At 43.9% G+C, this 14,646-nt stretch overlaps 1 protein-coding gene across 2 annotated transcripts in view; it reads left to right on the forward strand.

Annotated features, from left to right (window-relative positions):
• Positions 1 to 14,646, forward strand: part of SH3RF3 (SH3 domain containing ring finger 3) — a 448,315-nt gene that overhangs the window by 235,828 nt on the left and 197,841 nt on the right. For both annotated transcript variants that reach the window (XM_040425074.1, XM_040425075.1), the window contains exon 3: positions 14,382 to 14,477. In XM_040425074.1, coding sequence (XP_040281008.1) covers positions 14,382 to 14,477 — 96 coding nt within the window. The remainder of the gene's footprint in view (positions 1 to 14,381; positions 14,478 to 14,646) is intronic.

The following is a 14,646-nucleotide window of genomic DNA, read 5'->3' on the forward strand; positions in this document are numbered from 1 at the left end:
GACAAGCACAGTCTGCTTAAACTAATAACACACAAAGAATTAAATGTTACCATGTTTTTATGGAACACACCATGTAAACATTCACAGTGCAGGTGGAAAAAGTATGTGAACCCTTGGATTTAATAACTGGTTGAACCTCATTTGGCAGCAATAACTTCAACCAAACGTTTCCTGTAGTTGCAAATCAGACGTGCACAACGGTCAGGAGTAATTCTTGACCATTCCTCATTGCAGAACTGTTTCAGTTCAGCAATATTCTTGGGATGTCTGGTGTGAATCGCTTTTTTGAGGTCATGCCACAGCATCTCAATCGGGTTGAGGTCAGGACTCTGACTGGGCCACTCCAGAAGGCGTATTTTCTTCTGTTTAAGCCATTCTGTTGTTGATTTACTTCTATGCTTTGGGTCATTGTCCTGTTGCAACACGCATCTTCTGTTGAGCTTCAGCTGGTGGACAGATGGCCTTAAGTTCTCCTGCAAAATGTCTTGATAAACTTGGGTATTAATTTTTCCTTCGATGATAGCAATCCGTCCAGACCCCGACGCAGCAAAACAGCCCCAAACCTTGATGCCCCGACCACCATACTTCACAGTTGGGATGAGGTTTTGATGTTGGTGTGCTGTGCCTCTTTTTCTCCACACATAGTGTTGTGTGTTTCTTCCAAACAACTCAACTTTGGTTTCATCTGTCCACAGAATATTTTGCCAGTACTGCTGTGGAACATCCAGGTGCTCTTGTGCAAACTGTAAATGTTTTACGTATTGTAGATTCGTTAACAGGGATGTTAGCATATGCCAGAGACTTTTGTAAGTCTTTAGCTGACACTCTAGGATTCTTCTTCACCTCATTGAGCAGTCTGCGCTATGCTCTTGCAGTCATCTTTACAGGACGGCCACTCCTAGGGAGAGTAGCAGCAATGCTGAACTTTCTCCATTTATAGACAATTTGTCTTACCGTGGACGGATAACAGCAAGGCTTTTGGAGATACTTTTATAACCCTTTCCAGATTTATGCAAGTCAACAATTCTTAATCGTAGGTCTTCTGAGAACTCTTTTGTGCGAGGCAACATTCACACCAGGCAATGCTTCTTGTGAAAAGCACACCCAGAACTGGTGTGTGTTTTTTTTATAGGTCAGGGCAGCTGTAACCAACACCTCCAATCTCATCTCATTGATTGGACTCCAGTTGGCTGACACCTCACTCCAATTAACTCTTGGAGATGTCATTAGTCTAGGGGTTCACATACTTTTTCAACCTGCACTGTGAATGTTTACATAGTGTGTTCAATAAAAACATGGTAACATTTAATTCTTTGTGTGTTATTAGTTTAAGCACACTGTGATTGTCTATTGTTGTGACTTAGATGAAGATCAGATCACATTTTATGACCAATTTGTGCAGAAATCCATATCATTCCAAAGGGTTCACATACTTTTTCTTGCAACTGTATGTTGATACTTAGAGTTACAGTATGTTAAAAAGTAAGGACGCCTCATTTCATAATTTTTTTTCCCCGAAAGCAAATATGCAAAAAATATGAATTATCTTAATTCAAATAGTATATAAAAATAAAGGTGATGTAATTTTTTAAAATTTTTATTTATTTATCTTTATTAGAATAAGACATATACAGTCCAGTTTTACTACAAAATTACAATTCAAAATTATTATACTTTTTCCCCCCCTTACACCACTTAGCTCCCAACCCCCCAAAGGTGATCTCATTAACAAAACAAAAAAATAGAATTTACAATATTTTTAATAAATTAAGATGTCGGAGTTCACTGGCAGGGAGAAGACACTATGATACATCTCCAAGCTCATATACACAGAGCTCTCTTTGGCTTTCCAAATGAGTTATATATTGCGATGGGTCAGGAAAAAGTTTTAAAAAAATCACCAACTCAGGGCCGGTGCAAGGATTTTTGTCAACACAAGCGAATCTACATTTTGGCGCTTTACCCCCCCCCCCCCTTCCCCCCATCATTTCACATTTCTGCCCCTCAAATGATTCATGTCCATTTCTTGCCCCCTTCCCCCATCATTTCACATTTCTGCCCCTCAAATGATTCATGTCCATTTCTTGCCCCCCCCATCATTTCACATTTCTGCCCCTCATGATTAATTTCCATTTCTTGCCCCCCCCCCATCATTTCACATTTCTGCCCCTCATGATTCATGTCCATTTCTTGCCCCCCCATGTGCTAATATCATAGTACCATCCTCTCCCCCTGCCCCCTAATGTGCCAGTATCAAGTGCCTCTCTCCTCCCCCCTCCATGTGCCAGTATCATGGCGCCAATAGCCCTCCCCCTCCCCCCCGGCAGCAAAGTAACAGTCTGGTATTTAAAAAAAAAATAAACACTTTCATACTTACCTCCATGTCAGCAATGCGATGCAGCCTCTTCCTCTTCCTGTGCTCCCACCAGCCTCTAGTGTTGAAGATTTGGCCGGGCTGCGGTGTAAGTTAGCAAGTTAATTGTTTGCCGCCCCCCCCCTTCTCTGCGCCCTCAAGCAGCCGCTTGGGCTGCCTTATGATAGAGCCGGCCCTGCACCAACTAATTGGATATCTGGAAAATCATCTTCAAGGAGAACTTTTTATACAAATGTGAGCTTCCCAGACCAAGCTGTCCAGCAAGTTCATATTTGAGAACTGAATGTACTGTATAATGTTGAAAAGTGTCTTTAAAAACCCCAGAATTTCATTATGGTTGGCTTGTTCTTTTGGGCAAGGAAGACAAGAATAAATAGTTACAAGAATAGGTGCACTAGACTTTAGCCAGTATATCCTTATATTAAGGACATTCCTGAGCTCGCGCACCATGCCAAGGTTTCTCAAGTGGCACGGGACCTAACGCTAAACCTACCTGTACTGTATGGGTAGTACCATGAGCCAGTGGGCAAATTACAGCAGCGTAAGGTCCGACTCACAGCAAACAGCTCCCAGTTCCCTCCACACATACAATGGTAGGAGGGAGGAGGCTTAGAGTCCCACCCACGGCAGGCTGATATGTTGCAGGCCTCACAGGTGCACCTAAATGCTGCCTATGGATGATAATCAAGGTGCATTTAGATTGGAGTTCATTTATATGTGGAGGTGTATAAACGCCAATCTAATTTGCCCACTGGCTAGTGGTACTACCCATACGGTACAGGTAGGTTTAGCATTAGGTCCTGTGCCACTTGAAAAACTTTGGCGTGGTGCGCGAGCTCAGGAATGTCCTTAATATAAGGATATACTGGCTAAAGTCTCATTTTTGACATCAGTGTGAGGGTTTAGTCAGATGTTACTGTTTGCATCCACCACAGTAGTGCACCTATTCTTGTAAGTATTTATTCTATATATCATTCCACATCCACACATTTTACCATCTGGTGTCTCTGTGGCACTTGTGGTCTGCTGCGGGCATCCTCCACTGTATGCATTTTTTGCTGGGGATTGCCCTTAGCAACAGACCACAAGTGCAGTATCTGCTACCCTGAGCTTAAAATGGCCTGGTGAAATAAGGCTGTGTCCTTAAGGGGTTAAAGGGTTTCTACCACCAGATTTTGAGATTTTTCGGGGACTGACACTAGCAATCTGCTAGTGTCTGCACTACCTAACCGTGCTCTTTTATCACCTTTGTCTGCTGCCTTTAAGCTTAAAAACATACTTTTATTGATATACAAATGAGCCTCTAGGGCGTCTTTTCAGCACCTAGAGGCTCCGTCTACTCACTATTTCTGCCGCCCACCGCGTCCCTCCAGCCCGCCCCGCTCCTCTTGATTGACAGCCAACCTCGCTCCATCTCGAACTCCAGCACCTGCGCCGTGCGCTTCTGTATTCGGCGCAGGCGCAGTGACTGTCGGACCGCAGTAAAGATGCTGGCGCAGGGAGCGGTCCGATAGTCACTGCGCCTGCGCCGAATACAGAAGCGAACGGCGCAGGTGCTGGAATTCGAGATGGAGCGAGGTTGACTGTCAATCAAGAGGAGCGGGGCGGGCTGGAGAAACGCGGTGGGCGGCAGAAATAGTGAGTAGACGGAGCCTCTAGAGGCTCATTTGCATATCAATAAAAGTATGTTTTTAAGCTTAACGGCAGCAGGTGATACAAGAGCACTGTTAGGTAGTGCAGACACTAGCAGATCGCGAAAAATCTCAAAATCTGGTGGTAGAAACCCTTTAAATGCACAACTGCATTTGGGGTTGAGCATTTCCTGCCTTTTGAGACCACATATTTTTGTCAAGGAAGACAAGAAAAACGAGATCCCTCTTAAGATAAGCAAACCTATTGGCCAACAAGACAGGGACGATTGTAAGGGTCCATTGACTATCTGCTTCTTGGCAAGTGAGACTAAGCTGTTTTTTTTATATATGTAGGCCTTATGTTCCCACAAGCCTTCCAGACCCTGGTCTTCTGTGTTTGGTTGGTCCACTTTTTGTCCATTTAAGAGCACCACAATGTTATTTATGTTGTAAGAAAAGTTTCTGAACAAATGAGTGATACCGTATGTTATCCACTACAAGCAGTGATTCCTTTTGGCATTTAGGTGATTTACACAGATGTCTACCCATTCCCAGATATACTTATATAACACAACTTACTGTATGTGAAGTGTACTCTATTGTTTACTGCAGTTTTGCCTTAAATGGTCACTAATTTTTCAGTTAGTACAGGTGAATATAAGAAACTTTGCATTACATCTTATCACAAAAAATGTCTCGCTAGCCACCCAAACCCCCTCTTTCTCTCTCCCCTCTTCTAAACTAAAATTCTCTATGGCTCTCTGAAGGATCACACTTCAGCTAACCATAAAGGTCTAGGAAGTGTGTGTTGGGGGGAGGAGGGGGAGTGAGCTGCAGACAGACACAGACCGGAAGGCTAAAGCAGCTACAAGTTTCCTGTCTCATCCCAAGTGCTGTTCAGTGCTTCTCTGTAACTGGACATTACAGATGGGCATACACATATAGTGCAGATGGGTGATTCTGAGGGAATTAGAGAGAGTTAGTGGCAGAATCACCTGTCTCTATGTGTATTTGATGGACAGGCAACATAGTAGCTAGTCTACACCCACAAGCTCAAGGAGAACTGAGAATTACAGATGAAGGCTGCAGAGGGGAAAAACTGCTACAAAATGCCATTCACATTGGCATTACAATGACAAGATAGAGTACTGCCATTCATATACACATGACGGATTATTCTGCAAAGTACAGTGGCCACCATAAGTCTTAAATGGAAGAAGTTTGGAAGAACCAGGTATATTCCTAGAGCTGGCCAACCCACCAGACTAAGTTTTTGCAGGAGAGGAGGTGGTCTTTTGGTAAGAGAGGTGACCAAGAACCCAATGGTCACTCCTGCCCAGCTCCAAAGATCCTCTCTCAGTATACTCAGACTTTTAGAAATAAGATTCTCTGGTCTGATGAAACTAAGATTTAACTTTTTGGCCTCAATCCTATCATGTTTGGAGGAAATTAGGCACTACCCAATACCATCTCTATAGTGAAGCATGGTGTTGGCAGTATAATGCTAAGGTTGGGGGTGGGGGTTTCAGCAGCTGGGACAGGAAGACTGGTCAGAGTTAAAGGAAAGCTGAATGGAGCAAGATGCATAGATATTCTTAATTAAAACCTGATCCAGTGTATTCTAGACCTCAGACTGGGACGAAGATTTACCTTCCATCAAGACAATGACCCTAAGCACACAGCCAAGACAACTCTGTGAATGTCCTTTAGTGGCCCAGCCAGAGACATGACTTGAACCCAACTACATATCTCTGGAAAGACATGAAAATGGCTGTCCCCCAACGGTCCCAATCTACCCTGACAGAGCTTGAGAGGATCTGCAGGAAATAATGGCATAACATCTCCAAATACACTTGTGCAAACCTTGTTGCATCATATCCAAAACTGGAGGCTTTATTTGTTGCGCTGTCTTCATCCTTCCTCTGGCTGTGCTGTGAACTGGTGCGCACAGCGTGAGGACACAGAGCGCCCTAACGCTGTGCGCAGCCACTGCACAGCCGACTGCAGAGGACCAGGAAGTGGTGAGCACAGAGCCTTCACCACTTCCTGGTCCTGCGGTAATAATGAGCGCTTCCATTATGGAAGCGCTTATTAGTATTCACCCCATAAGACTCACTTTTGGGGGGAAAATAATGCGTCTTATGGGGGCGAAAAATACGGTAAATACTGTAGATAGATCGATCCATTAGATAGACAGACAGAAAGATAGATAGGTAGATAGATGTTAGATAGTTGGTAGATACATAAAGTAGATATAAATACCCAAATGTCCATGGCACTTCCTTAGGTAAAAAAGTGTAGATTTATTCACCAATCGCAACATTTCGGATCACACACTGGAACCTTTCTCAACCAGTGATACAAACAGTGGGTGCACAGAGAATATATAAAGGGTGATCACTAGCGTTTTTCTTTTCCGGGCTCTATACCGGAAAATAACTGATCAGGCATATTCCCATGCATTCTGAATGGAGAGTAATCCATTTAGGATGCATCAGGATGTCTTCAGTTCAGTCATTTTGACTGATCAGGCAAAAGAGAAAACCGTAGCATGCTACGTTTTTTTCTCCGGTGAAAAAAACTTGCCTGAATGCCGGATCCGGCATTTTTCCCCATAGGAATGTATTAGTGCCGAAATGCCGGATCCGTCCTTCCGGTCTGCGCATGCGCAAACCGGTAAAAATGTTAAAAAAGATACAAGACGGATCCGTCTGTCCGCATGACAAGCGGAAAGACGGATCCGTTCTCGCAATGCATTTGTGAGACGGATCCGCATCCGGATGCGTCTCACAAATGCTTTCAGTCACATGCAGATCGGCGGATCCGGCGGGCAGTTCCGACAACGGAACTGCTTGTCGGATCACACTGCCGCAAGTGTGAAAATAGCCTAAATCTACACTTTTTTACCTAAGAAAGTGCCGTGGACATTTTGGTTTTTATAGTATTGGAGGAAGGATTGCTCCATCAGCCGCTGGCACCCGATTGCAATACTTTCTTCTGTGCTGTTCACATGCTTTGGACTCTTCTAGATAGATAGATATATAGATAGATAGATAGATAGATAGATAGATAGATAGATAGATAGATAGATAGATAGATAGATAGATAGATAGAATAAAATAAATAGGCAAAGAAATAACGTTGCCATACTGTACTGATTTCTGAAGCTTCCAGCTGCTGACACTATTCTGATCTCTGGGGAGGGCTGGCAGCCTTAGTCCTGGGGGGCAAATCCAGTCAAGTGGCCAATTGTAGCCCCGCCCATTAATAAAAGCCCCTCCTATATATAATAGGCCACTCCCAACAAACACTGTACAGCTGACATTCTATAGTTGAGGCCTGTCTCTACACATCATACGGAGAGAGGAGGGTCTGTCCTGGCTGCACTGCCTGCTTCACATTATACAATAAACAGCCGACTACAGCCAGAAAGCTCCTCCGCTCTCCTCCCTCCCCAAATCCTGCTCAAGGCTTGTGGTTCCCTCCTACCATCTGCCACCCGCCCGTGGCCTGCTGCCCCCTTTGGCCATCCTCACCTAGCTCTGAATCCTCCTTCTGCAAATGGCAGGACTCAGGAGGAGGATCCGGAGCATCTCCTCTCCAACATAGCGCCCCATACCTCTTACATCCAGTGACGTCACCTTTGTTGTAAACGTTCTCTTTCTTTATCTTCTCCATTCAGACCAGACTGCCATGATGATTTTTCTGCCATCTCCCGTCTCTGCAGAGATTGACAAACAGACAGCAGTTGAGCTAATGTCCCCATAATGTATGCCAGTATAAAATACCGCTATATAGTGCCCCAGTAAATGCCCTCATAGTGCTCCTCTCCCCGTTCCCCATAGTGTCCCCCATAATATGCCAGTAAAAAAAATGCCCCTTCTTAGTGCCCTCAGCAGATGCCCCTATAGTGCTCCTCTCCCCCAAAATGTGCCAGTAAAAATGCCCCTTCTTAGTGCCACCATATGCCCCAATAGTGCTCCACTCCCCCATAGTGCCCCCAAATAATGCCCCATAGTGCCGCTCTCCCCTATAGTGCCTCCCATAATGTGCCAGTAAAAAATGCCCCCTTAGTGCCACCAAATGCCATAGTGCCCCCCATAATGTGCCAATACAAAAGGCCCCTTTAGAGCCCCCACTTCCCCATAGTGCCCCCAAATAATGCCCCTATAGTAACACCAGATGCCCCATAGTGCCGCTCTCCCCTATAGTGCCCCCCATAATGTGCCAATAATTTAAAAAAGCCCCTTTAGAGCCCCCAGATACCCCCATAGTGCTCCTCTCCCCCATGGTGCCCCCCCCATAATGTGCCAGTAATAAATGCCCCCATAGTGTCAGCCCCCCCATAGTGCCAGCCCCCCCCCATAGTGCCAGCTCCCCCCATAGTGCCAGCTCCCCCCCATAGTGCCAGCTCCCCCCCATAGTGCCAGCTCCCCCCATAGTGCCAGCCCCCCATAGTGCCAGCTCCCCCATAGTGTCAGCCCCCTTATAGTGCCAGCCCCTCCCCGATAGTGCCAGCTCCCCCATAGTGCCAGCCCCCCCTATAGTGCAAGCCCCTCCATAGTGCCAGCTCCCCCATAGCCATAGTGCCAGCTCACTCATAGCCATAGTGCCAGCTCCCCCCATAGTGCCAGCTCCCCCCCCCATAGTGCCAGCTCCCCCCCTAGTGCCAGCTCCCCCATAGCCATAGTGACAGCTTTCCTCGCAAAGAAAACTAAACAAAACACTAATACTTACCTCCATCAGCAGCGATGCAAGCCTCTTCCGGCCTGTGTCCCTGCTGTGTGCTGCCCGGCTCAGGTGGCGCGATTATAATGACGTCATCGCGCTGCCTGAGCCGGCCTCTGATAGGCTGCAGGCATTAGTGTCTGCAGCCTATCAGAAGAACAGGGGAGGGACGCGCCTCTCCCTCCCCTGCCCCACAGCACAGCCATCTGTATCGCTGTCCTGAGGACGGCAATACAGATGAATATGGAGATGAGCGCTTCCATAATGGAAGCGCTCATCTCCTACTGCCCGCTGCCACTGCTGCCCGCCTTAATTACATCCAGGGCCGCGCCGCCTGTGGTGATCGGCGGTGCGGCCCTGAGGAATAAAAAAAAAAAAATAATAATAATTTTGTTAAAGACCCAGCGGCCATTTTTTTTGGGCGGCCTGGAGGGCAATTGCCTCTCTGCCCTCCGGCCCAGCCCGCCCCTGGTTGTGGGGACAGACCCATTCCACCTTGCTTAGGAAGCACTCTTGGACCCTTACAATTCTACACTGCTGTTATCCTGGTTTTAACTATTCATGGCTTACTTTGTGTTTCACTCTGCTATTTCTATGTTATTGACTATGCTATTTGAATTTTATACATTCATTTACACTCATTGACAAAAAAATTACAAATTTACCAAGAAGTTAATGGAATCAAATGAAACCTTCTATGTGTGAATTTAATGATGATATATGTAAATGATTACAATATTGGAGCAAAATGATAAGTTTATTGTGGAAAACTGTGTAATCGATGGAAGGCTCTGGTACCCTGATGGTGGCCTCTAGCCTGGACAAAAGATGAGATACAGTTGGGTATGTAGACATACAGGTTCTGTATGGTATCCTGCAGCACATTTGCCCACAGATGTTGCAGCTGGGCCTGTAGATCCTGCACCCCCGTAGGTTACTGAAGCTGTTCCATAAATGCTCAATTGGTGAAAAATCCGGTGACAGAGCAGGCCAAGGAAGTATTGCAATCTGGAAGAGACATTCCTGGGAAACCCTTGCTGTGTGTGGGGGTGCCTTATTCTGTTGAAAAATGTCATTTGGAAGCCCTGCCAAGAAAAGCAACACATGTGGCCACAGGATGTCCTGCACATATCGCTGAGCTGTTAGTATCCCCTGTATCACCACTGGGAGTGACTGTCATATGTGATGGCTCCCCAGATGATCACACCAGCAGTTGGAACAGTCTGTCACTCCATAGCAAAGGCAGGATTGAATCGTTAACCACAAGGCCTGCATACCCGAACCCGGTCTTCTTTGGATCCCAAAGAAAACCTGAATTCATTGCTAGAGACAATATGGTTCCAGTTTGTAGCAGGCCTGGTTTCTTGCTCACAACACCATTGATAACGAAGGCGACGGTGGCTGGTTGTCAATGGGAGGAAAGATAATGGGCGCCAAATCTCCTTGTGCTATGCATCTGGAAATGGTCCAGCGACAAGGGTGTGTAATGAAAATGTCACCTATGTCTGGATGGTGGACAACGAAACTGTTGGTGCTCGATTCTCCAGTTTCCGCTGTGTGTATGTGCCCTTACTTAACCACTTCTTCCAACTGCTAGGTCAGAACAGCCTAGATGGCGGGCAATTCTTTGAAGTGACCATCCTGCTTTTCTCAGTCCACCTCTCAAAGACTGTCAACTGGGCAAAATGTCTTTAAGTGTCTCGTAGAGGCATGTCTAGGAAACAACAATCTCTCACCAAGAGGTACATTAGCCAAAAGCAGACGCTTTTTGTAGGGCAGACAGAGAAGCACTTTTACGTCCTCTTGTGGTAACACCCAGTGTCTAATCAGACCACACCTGTAATCATTAACACATCTGCCTGAGACATAGCTGCATGCTGAGTTTTGCATACATCTGACATTTGCTAATGTCACAATGTCAAGACCATAAAATATATTTTAAAAAAAGTGGTCCTACAGGTGAAATTTATCATATGACCAAAAATGTCTGTGATGAGAAATCTCATAAACATCAATTTAAGATTTGGCATATAATCAGGATAGTTGTTTAAGGATCCATCATTTATCACAATTTTTTATTTAACATGAAGGATCAGCTGCGGTAAAAAAAGATAGGAAAGATGCATCATGTCCTTATTTTTTTTAATAGTAATCCTTAGCAGTGGACCCATAGACAGTGGATTGTTGACTATATAAAATTACTATTATGTTCATTGATGTTACAAAAAAATCAACTTGTTAGGTTTGTTAAACTGTATGCACACCTTACTATAGTTACAGCTGTGATCACTAGTTCACTAATGTTTAGTTTATACATATTGTATTTTATTATTTTATACTCTGTATTTGATCCTTTTTATGATACAACAGTTACCATGTATGTAGTTATATGTATATGTATGTTTTATGTGTTATAGTTTACTGTATTTGTCCGTTTTTATTGGGCAACAATTACTTTGTTTCGATTATATGTATTATTTAGTATTCTTTATTTTACCCGTTTTATATCACAGCAGTTACTTTCGTTAGAACTAAGTCACAAATTTGGAAACAAGCTCTGCCGTCTCAGATCCCAGCGTGCTTGCATGTTACAGCATATACATTATGTTACTCCTGGTGTGCAATGAAATAACATTGCAGAGAGTTACATAAAGATTCCGGCAGATTTGGTAAAAATATGTTTACATATAATGGCTCAGATTTACTAATCCTAAAGGCGTAAGATTAGACCTGCTATCGAGACCTGCACCAGATCTATCACAGTGCCTTAGGCTGCATGATAAATGTGGTGCTGGGCATGGGTGCACCTAGCCTTCCTGCTGCCTGAGGCGAAAACTGAAAAGGCGCCACCCCCCAATGCCAATTTCTTAACCTAACCCCTTTGCCACAATGAAAGCGCTCATTGCCTATGGCCCACTCTTGCCCCTACCTGGTGCTGCTTGAGGCGATCGCCTCACTTGGCCTCATTGGTGGTGCACCCCTGGTGCTGGGAAAGACACTTCTGTCTGACTCAACTGTTGGTTGACGTACTTTGAGTAAAAATTTAACGCCCCTTTTTAAGCAAACCTAAAAAGGATAGAAACCCTACTTGCGCCAAATTGAGCCAAAACTGCACAGATTCTAGGCTCAGACAGGTTAATAAATCTGGGCCAGTGTCTTATTTTTGCGAAACTCCTTTCAAATCTGTCAGTTATCTATAGCTATTTTGCAGGATTATTTGAATAGCTGTCGTAATATTTTAATATGACATCTGTATATCAACCCTGACAAGAGAAATTTATCAGCTACGAAAAAATGAGAAATAAAATGTAAGAAATCCTGAGGAGTTTATTACTTTCAAAGTAGGTCACTTGCAGTGAGACCAAAAAAACTCCCACAGAGGAAAATGCTTAGGGTTTCTAAAAAAGAAAAAATTGAAAAATAGTGAAAGCAGCACCAGTTATACAGTGTATAAAATGTGCCCGCCCTTAGTCTGCCAGGCTCCGCTCTGCCTTTGATTACCTAGCAGTGGGTGGCCATTGAATGTTATCCTCTAAACTACAAGTAAAGCGGGTTAATATGGAGCTTGTCATGTCACTCACATTGTTCACTACGGAGTGAGATGAAAAGAGACCTTCTTCAGTGACCCCCTACACTGAGGCTCAGTTCTGCTGAGCCCCGCTGAGTACTGGCAGAGCTGGTGTAGATTTATCTGCCTCAAGAGACACTTGGCTTAAAGGTCTTAAAGCTCTTCATCCAAACGGAACTGAATCGATCTTTTTTTCTTCTTCTTGTATGTTATTTTACTGAATGTCTTAGTTGAGAATGAATTGTATACCGAATGTGTATGGAGTTTTAGACCTTCTGGGTGATGGTTGGTCCATGATCATGAAACGTTAGGGAAAGTTAAGTCGTTATAAATACAAAGCATCCAATATTTTCTCAAAGTATGGATCTTTGCGTACGTAAGAAGTGACACGTATATGGTAACTACCATCCCAGCATTGTGCCCTTCTTTTAATCTGCCGCAAACACAATTTAGTAGAGATAATAAATCCCTTCAATGACGGGCTATCTGCCGTAAAAAAGACTTTAATCCAGCGCGCAATAATTTCGTGCTTGTTGCATGTTAGTGCCAGCAGGACACTTTGAATAGAGACATTATTTAACTGCTTCAGTCTTTTTGATCATTTCATACAAAGCACTCATTGACCGATGACATTTTAGGACTCAATTTTAGGGACATCTTTTGTTGAACGGTAGTGCTGTGAAAAAGTAGCGAAAAGGTGCATTTTTTATTATATTATGATTATTATTATTATTGTTATTATTGTTATTATCTACCTTATCATCTTGACAAAAGCATTTTTAACCCTGCACGTTTTAGAGCAAAATGGCTAAACTATGGTATTAAAGGTGAAACTATCCTGGTCATTTAGGGGTAGATTTATCGAAACCAGCATGTGCTACATCTGGATATCCCCTGCCCTGTCATAAATTAAGTGCATTCTCCTGCAGTCTATGCACCTGCTTTTAGCTGGTGTAGATTTCAGTTATTTACACCCAAAAACTGGTGACGCCCATACATCATGAATTGCCATGCCTCGTTTCCGGATAGTGAGTGACAAGGGCAGAGTAAAAACACCAATTGCAACTAGATTTAGTCACAATGGCATTTAACATTTTTACGCCAAGTTTTGGCAAAGTTGACATAATAAATGACCCCCTAAGTGTTGAAAGGGAGTCAGGTCTACTAAACGAATACCATCACCTGGTAAGGACTTTAAAACATGTTCAAACATAATACTCTTTTGGCAGCAGAGAAAAAGAACTTTAATTGATCATGCTAGTGACATCACAAGAGCCCCAAGGGTTGCCCCAAAGCCATGCATGTTAGAATCATTGGTGAAGTCTACAGTCTTGTATTTCAGGAACAAAGGGCTGTATAGAAAACATTAGCCACTTTGACACTGCTCAGAGATTTCTGTTACTCAAAATCTACTCTGAACTAAGCTGCATGATGTCTATGGGACTTCGATAACAATCAGACCACATTCTATTAGTGATGCCAAAATCCAGGGAATTCCAAAGGGTTCGCTTAGTTCTTCCTGCAATAATTTGGGATTATTCAAGCCCGCCATTTACTTCCAGCCCGATAAAAAAGCTGTCCCAGCAATGGTTAAAAAATAAAAATAAAAGAGTTTATACTTTTCTCACCTCCCACAACCACTGGTGTTCCCATGGTGCCCATGTCCCTGTTGTGCTCTACCTCCTGGGAATGCTGCTTACCCAATCACTGGCTGAGGTGGGTCATTGCTGCAACCAGTGATTGGCTGACCATCATTCCCAGCCATTTCCTGCTGTGATGAAACAGGGGCAGGAAGTGGCGCGCAGCGGGTACATGGACAGCATCGGTGAGGTGAGTATAAATTTGTTTGTATTTAACCATTTGCGGGCCATGGGACATCTTTTGATTGGGCTGGCATACCTCTTTAAGATCCAGTTGTTTCATACCAGGTACAGTATGGCTTCGAGAAATCCGAAAATTGGATTACTGATTCTTCAAACACAATTGCTGTGGGCTTTGTACACACTTTACCAGCTGTTTGATATGCATTCAAATGTAAATGTATTTAGTAAAATCCAGTAATGTACGCATTGTTTTTCAGGATGAAATATTGACTGTGATCAGACGTGTGGATGATAATTGGGCTGAAGGAATGTTGGGAGACAAGATTGGGATTTTTCCCATTCTCTATGTAGAGGTGAGAAAATTACAGCCATGTACATACATGTGGTGGCAGGGGGCCGAAACAATTATACATCAGAACGAAGACTATTGTCTTGTTCAGATAATGTGACAATTGTCATCAGAAAATTTAATATTCTGTACTAATATGGGGAAATATAAAGCATATAGAATCAGTATATGCA

The sequence above is a fragment of the Bufo bufo genome, chromosome 3, assembly GCF_905171765.1.
Source record: "Bufo bufo chromosome 3, aBufBuf1.1, whole genome shotgun sequence".
NCBI lineage: Eukaryota > Metazoa > Chordata > Amphibia > Anura > Bufonidae > Bufo > Bufo bufo.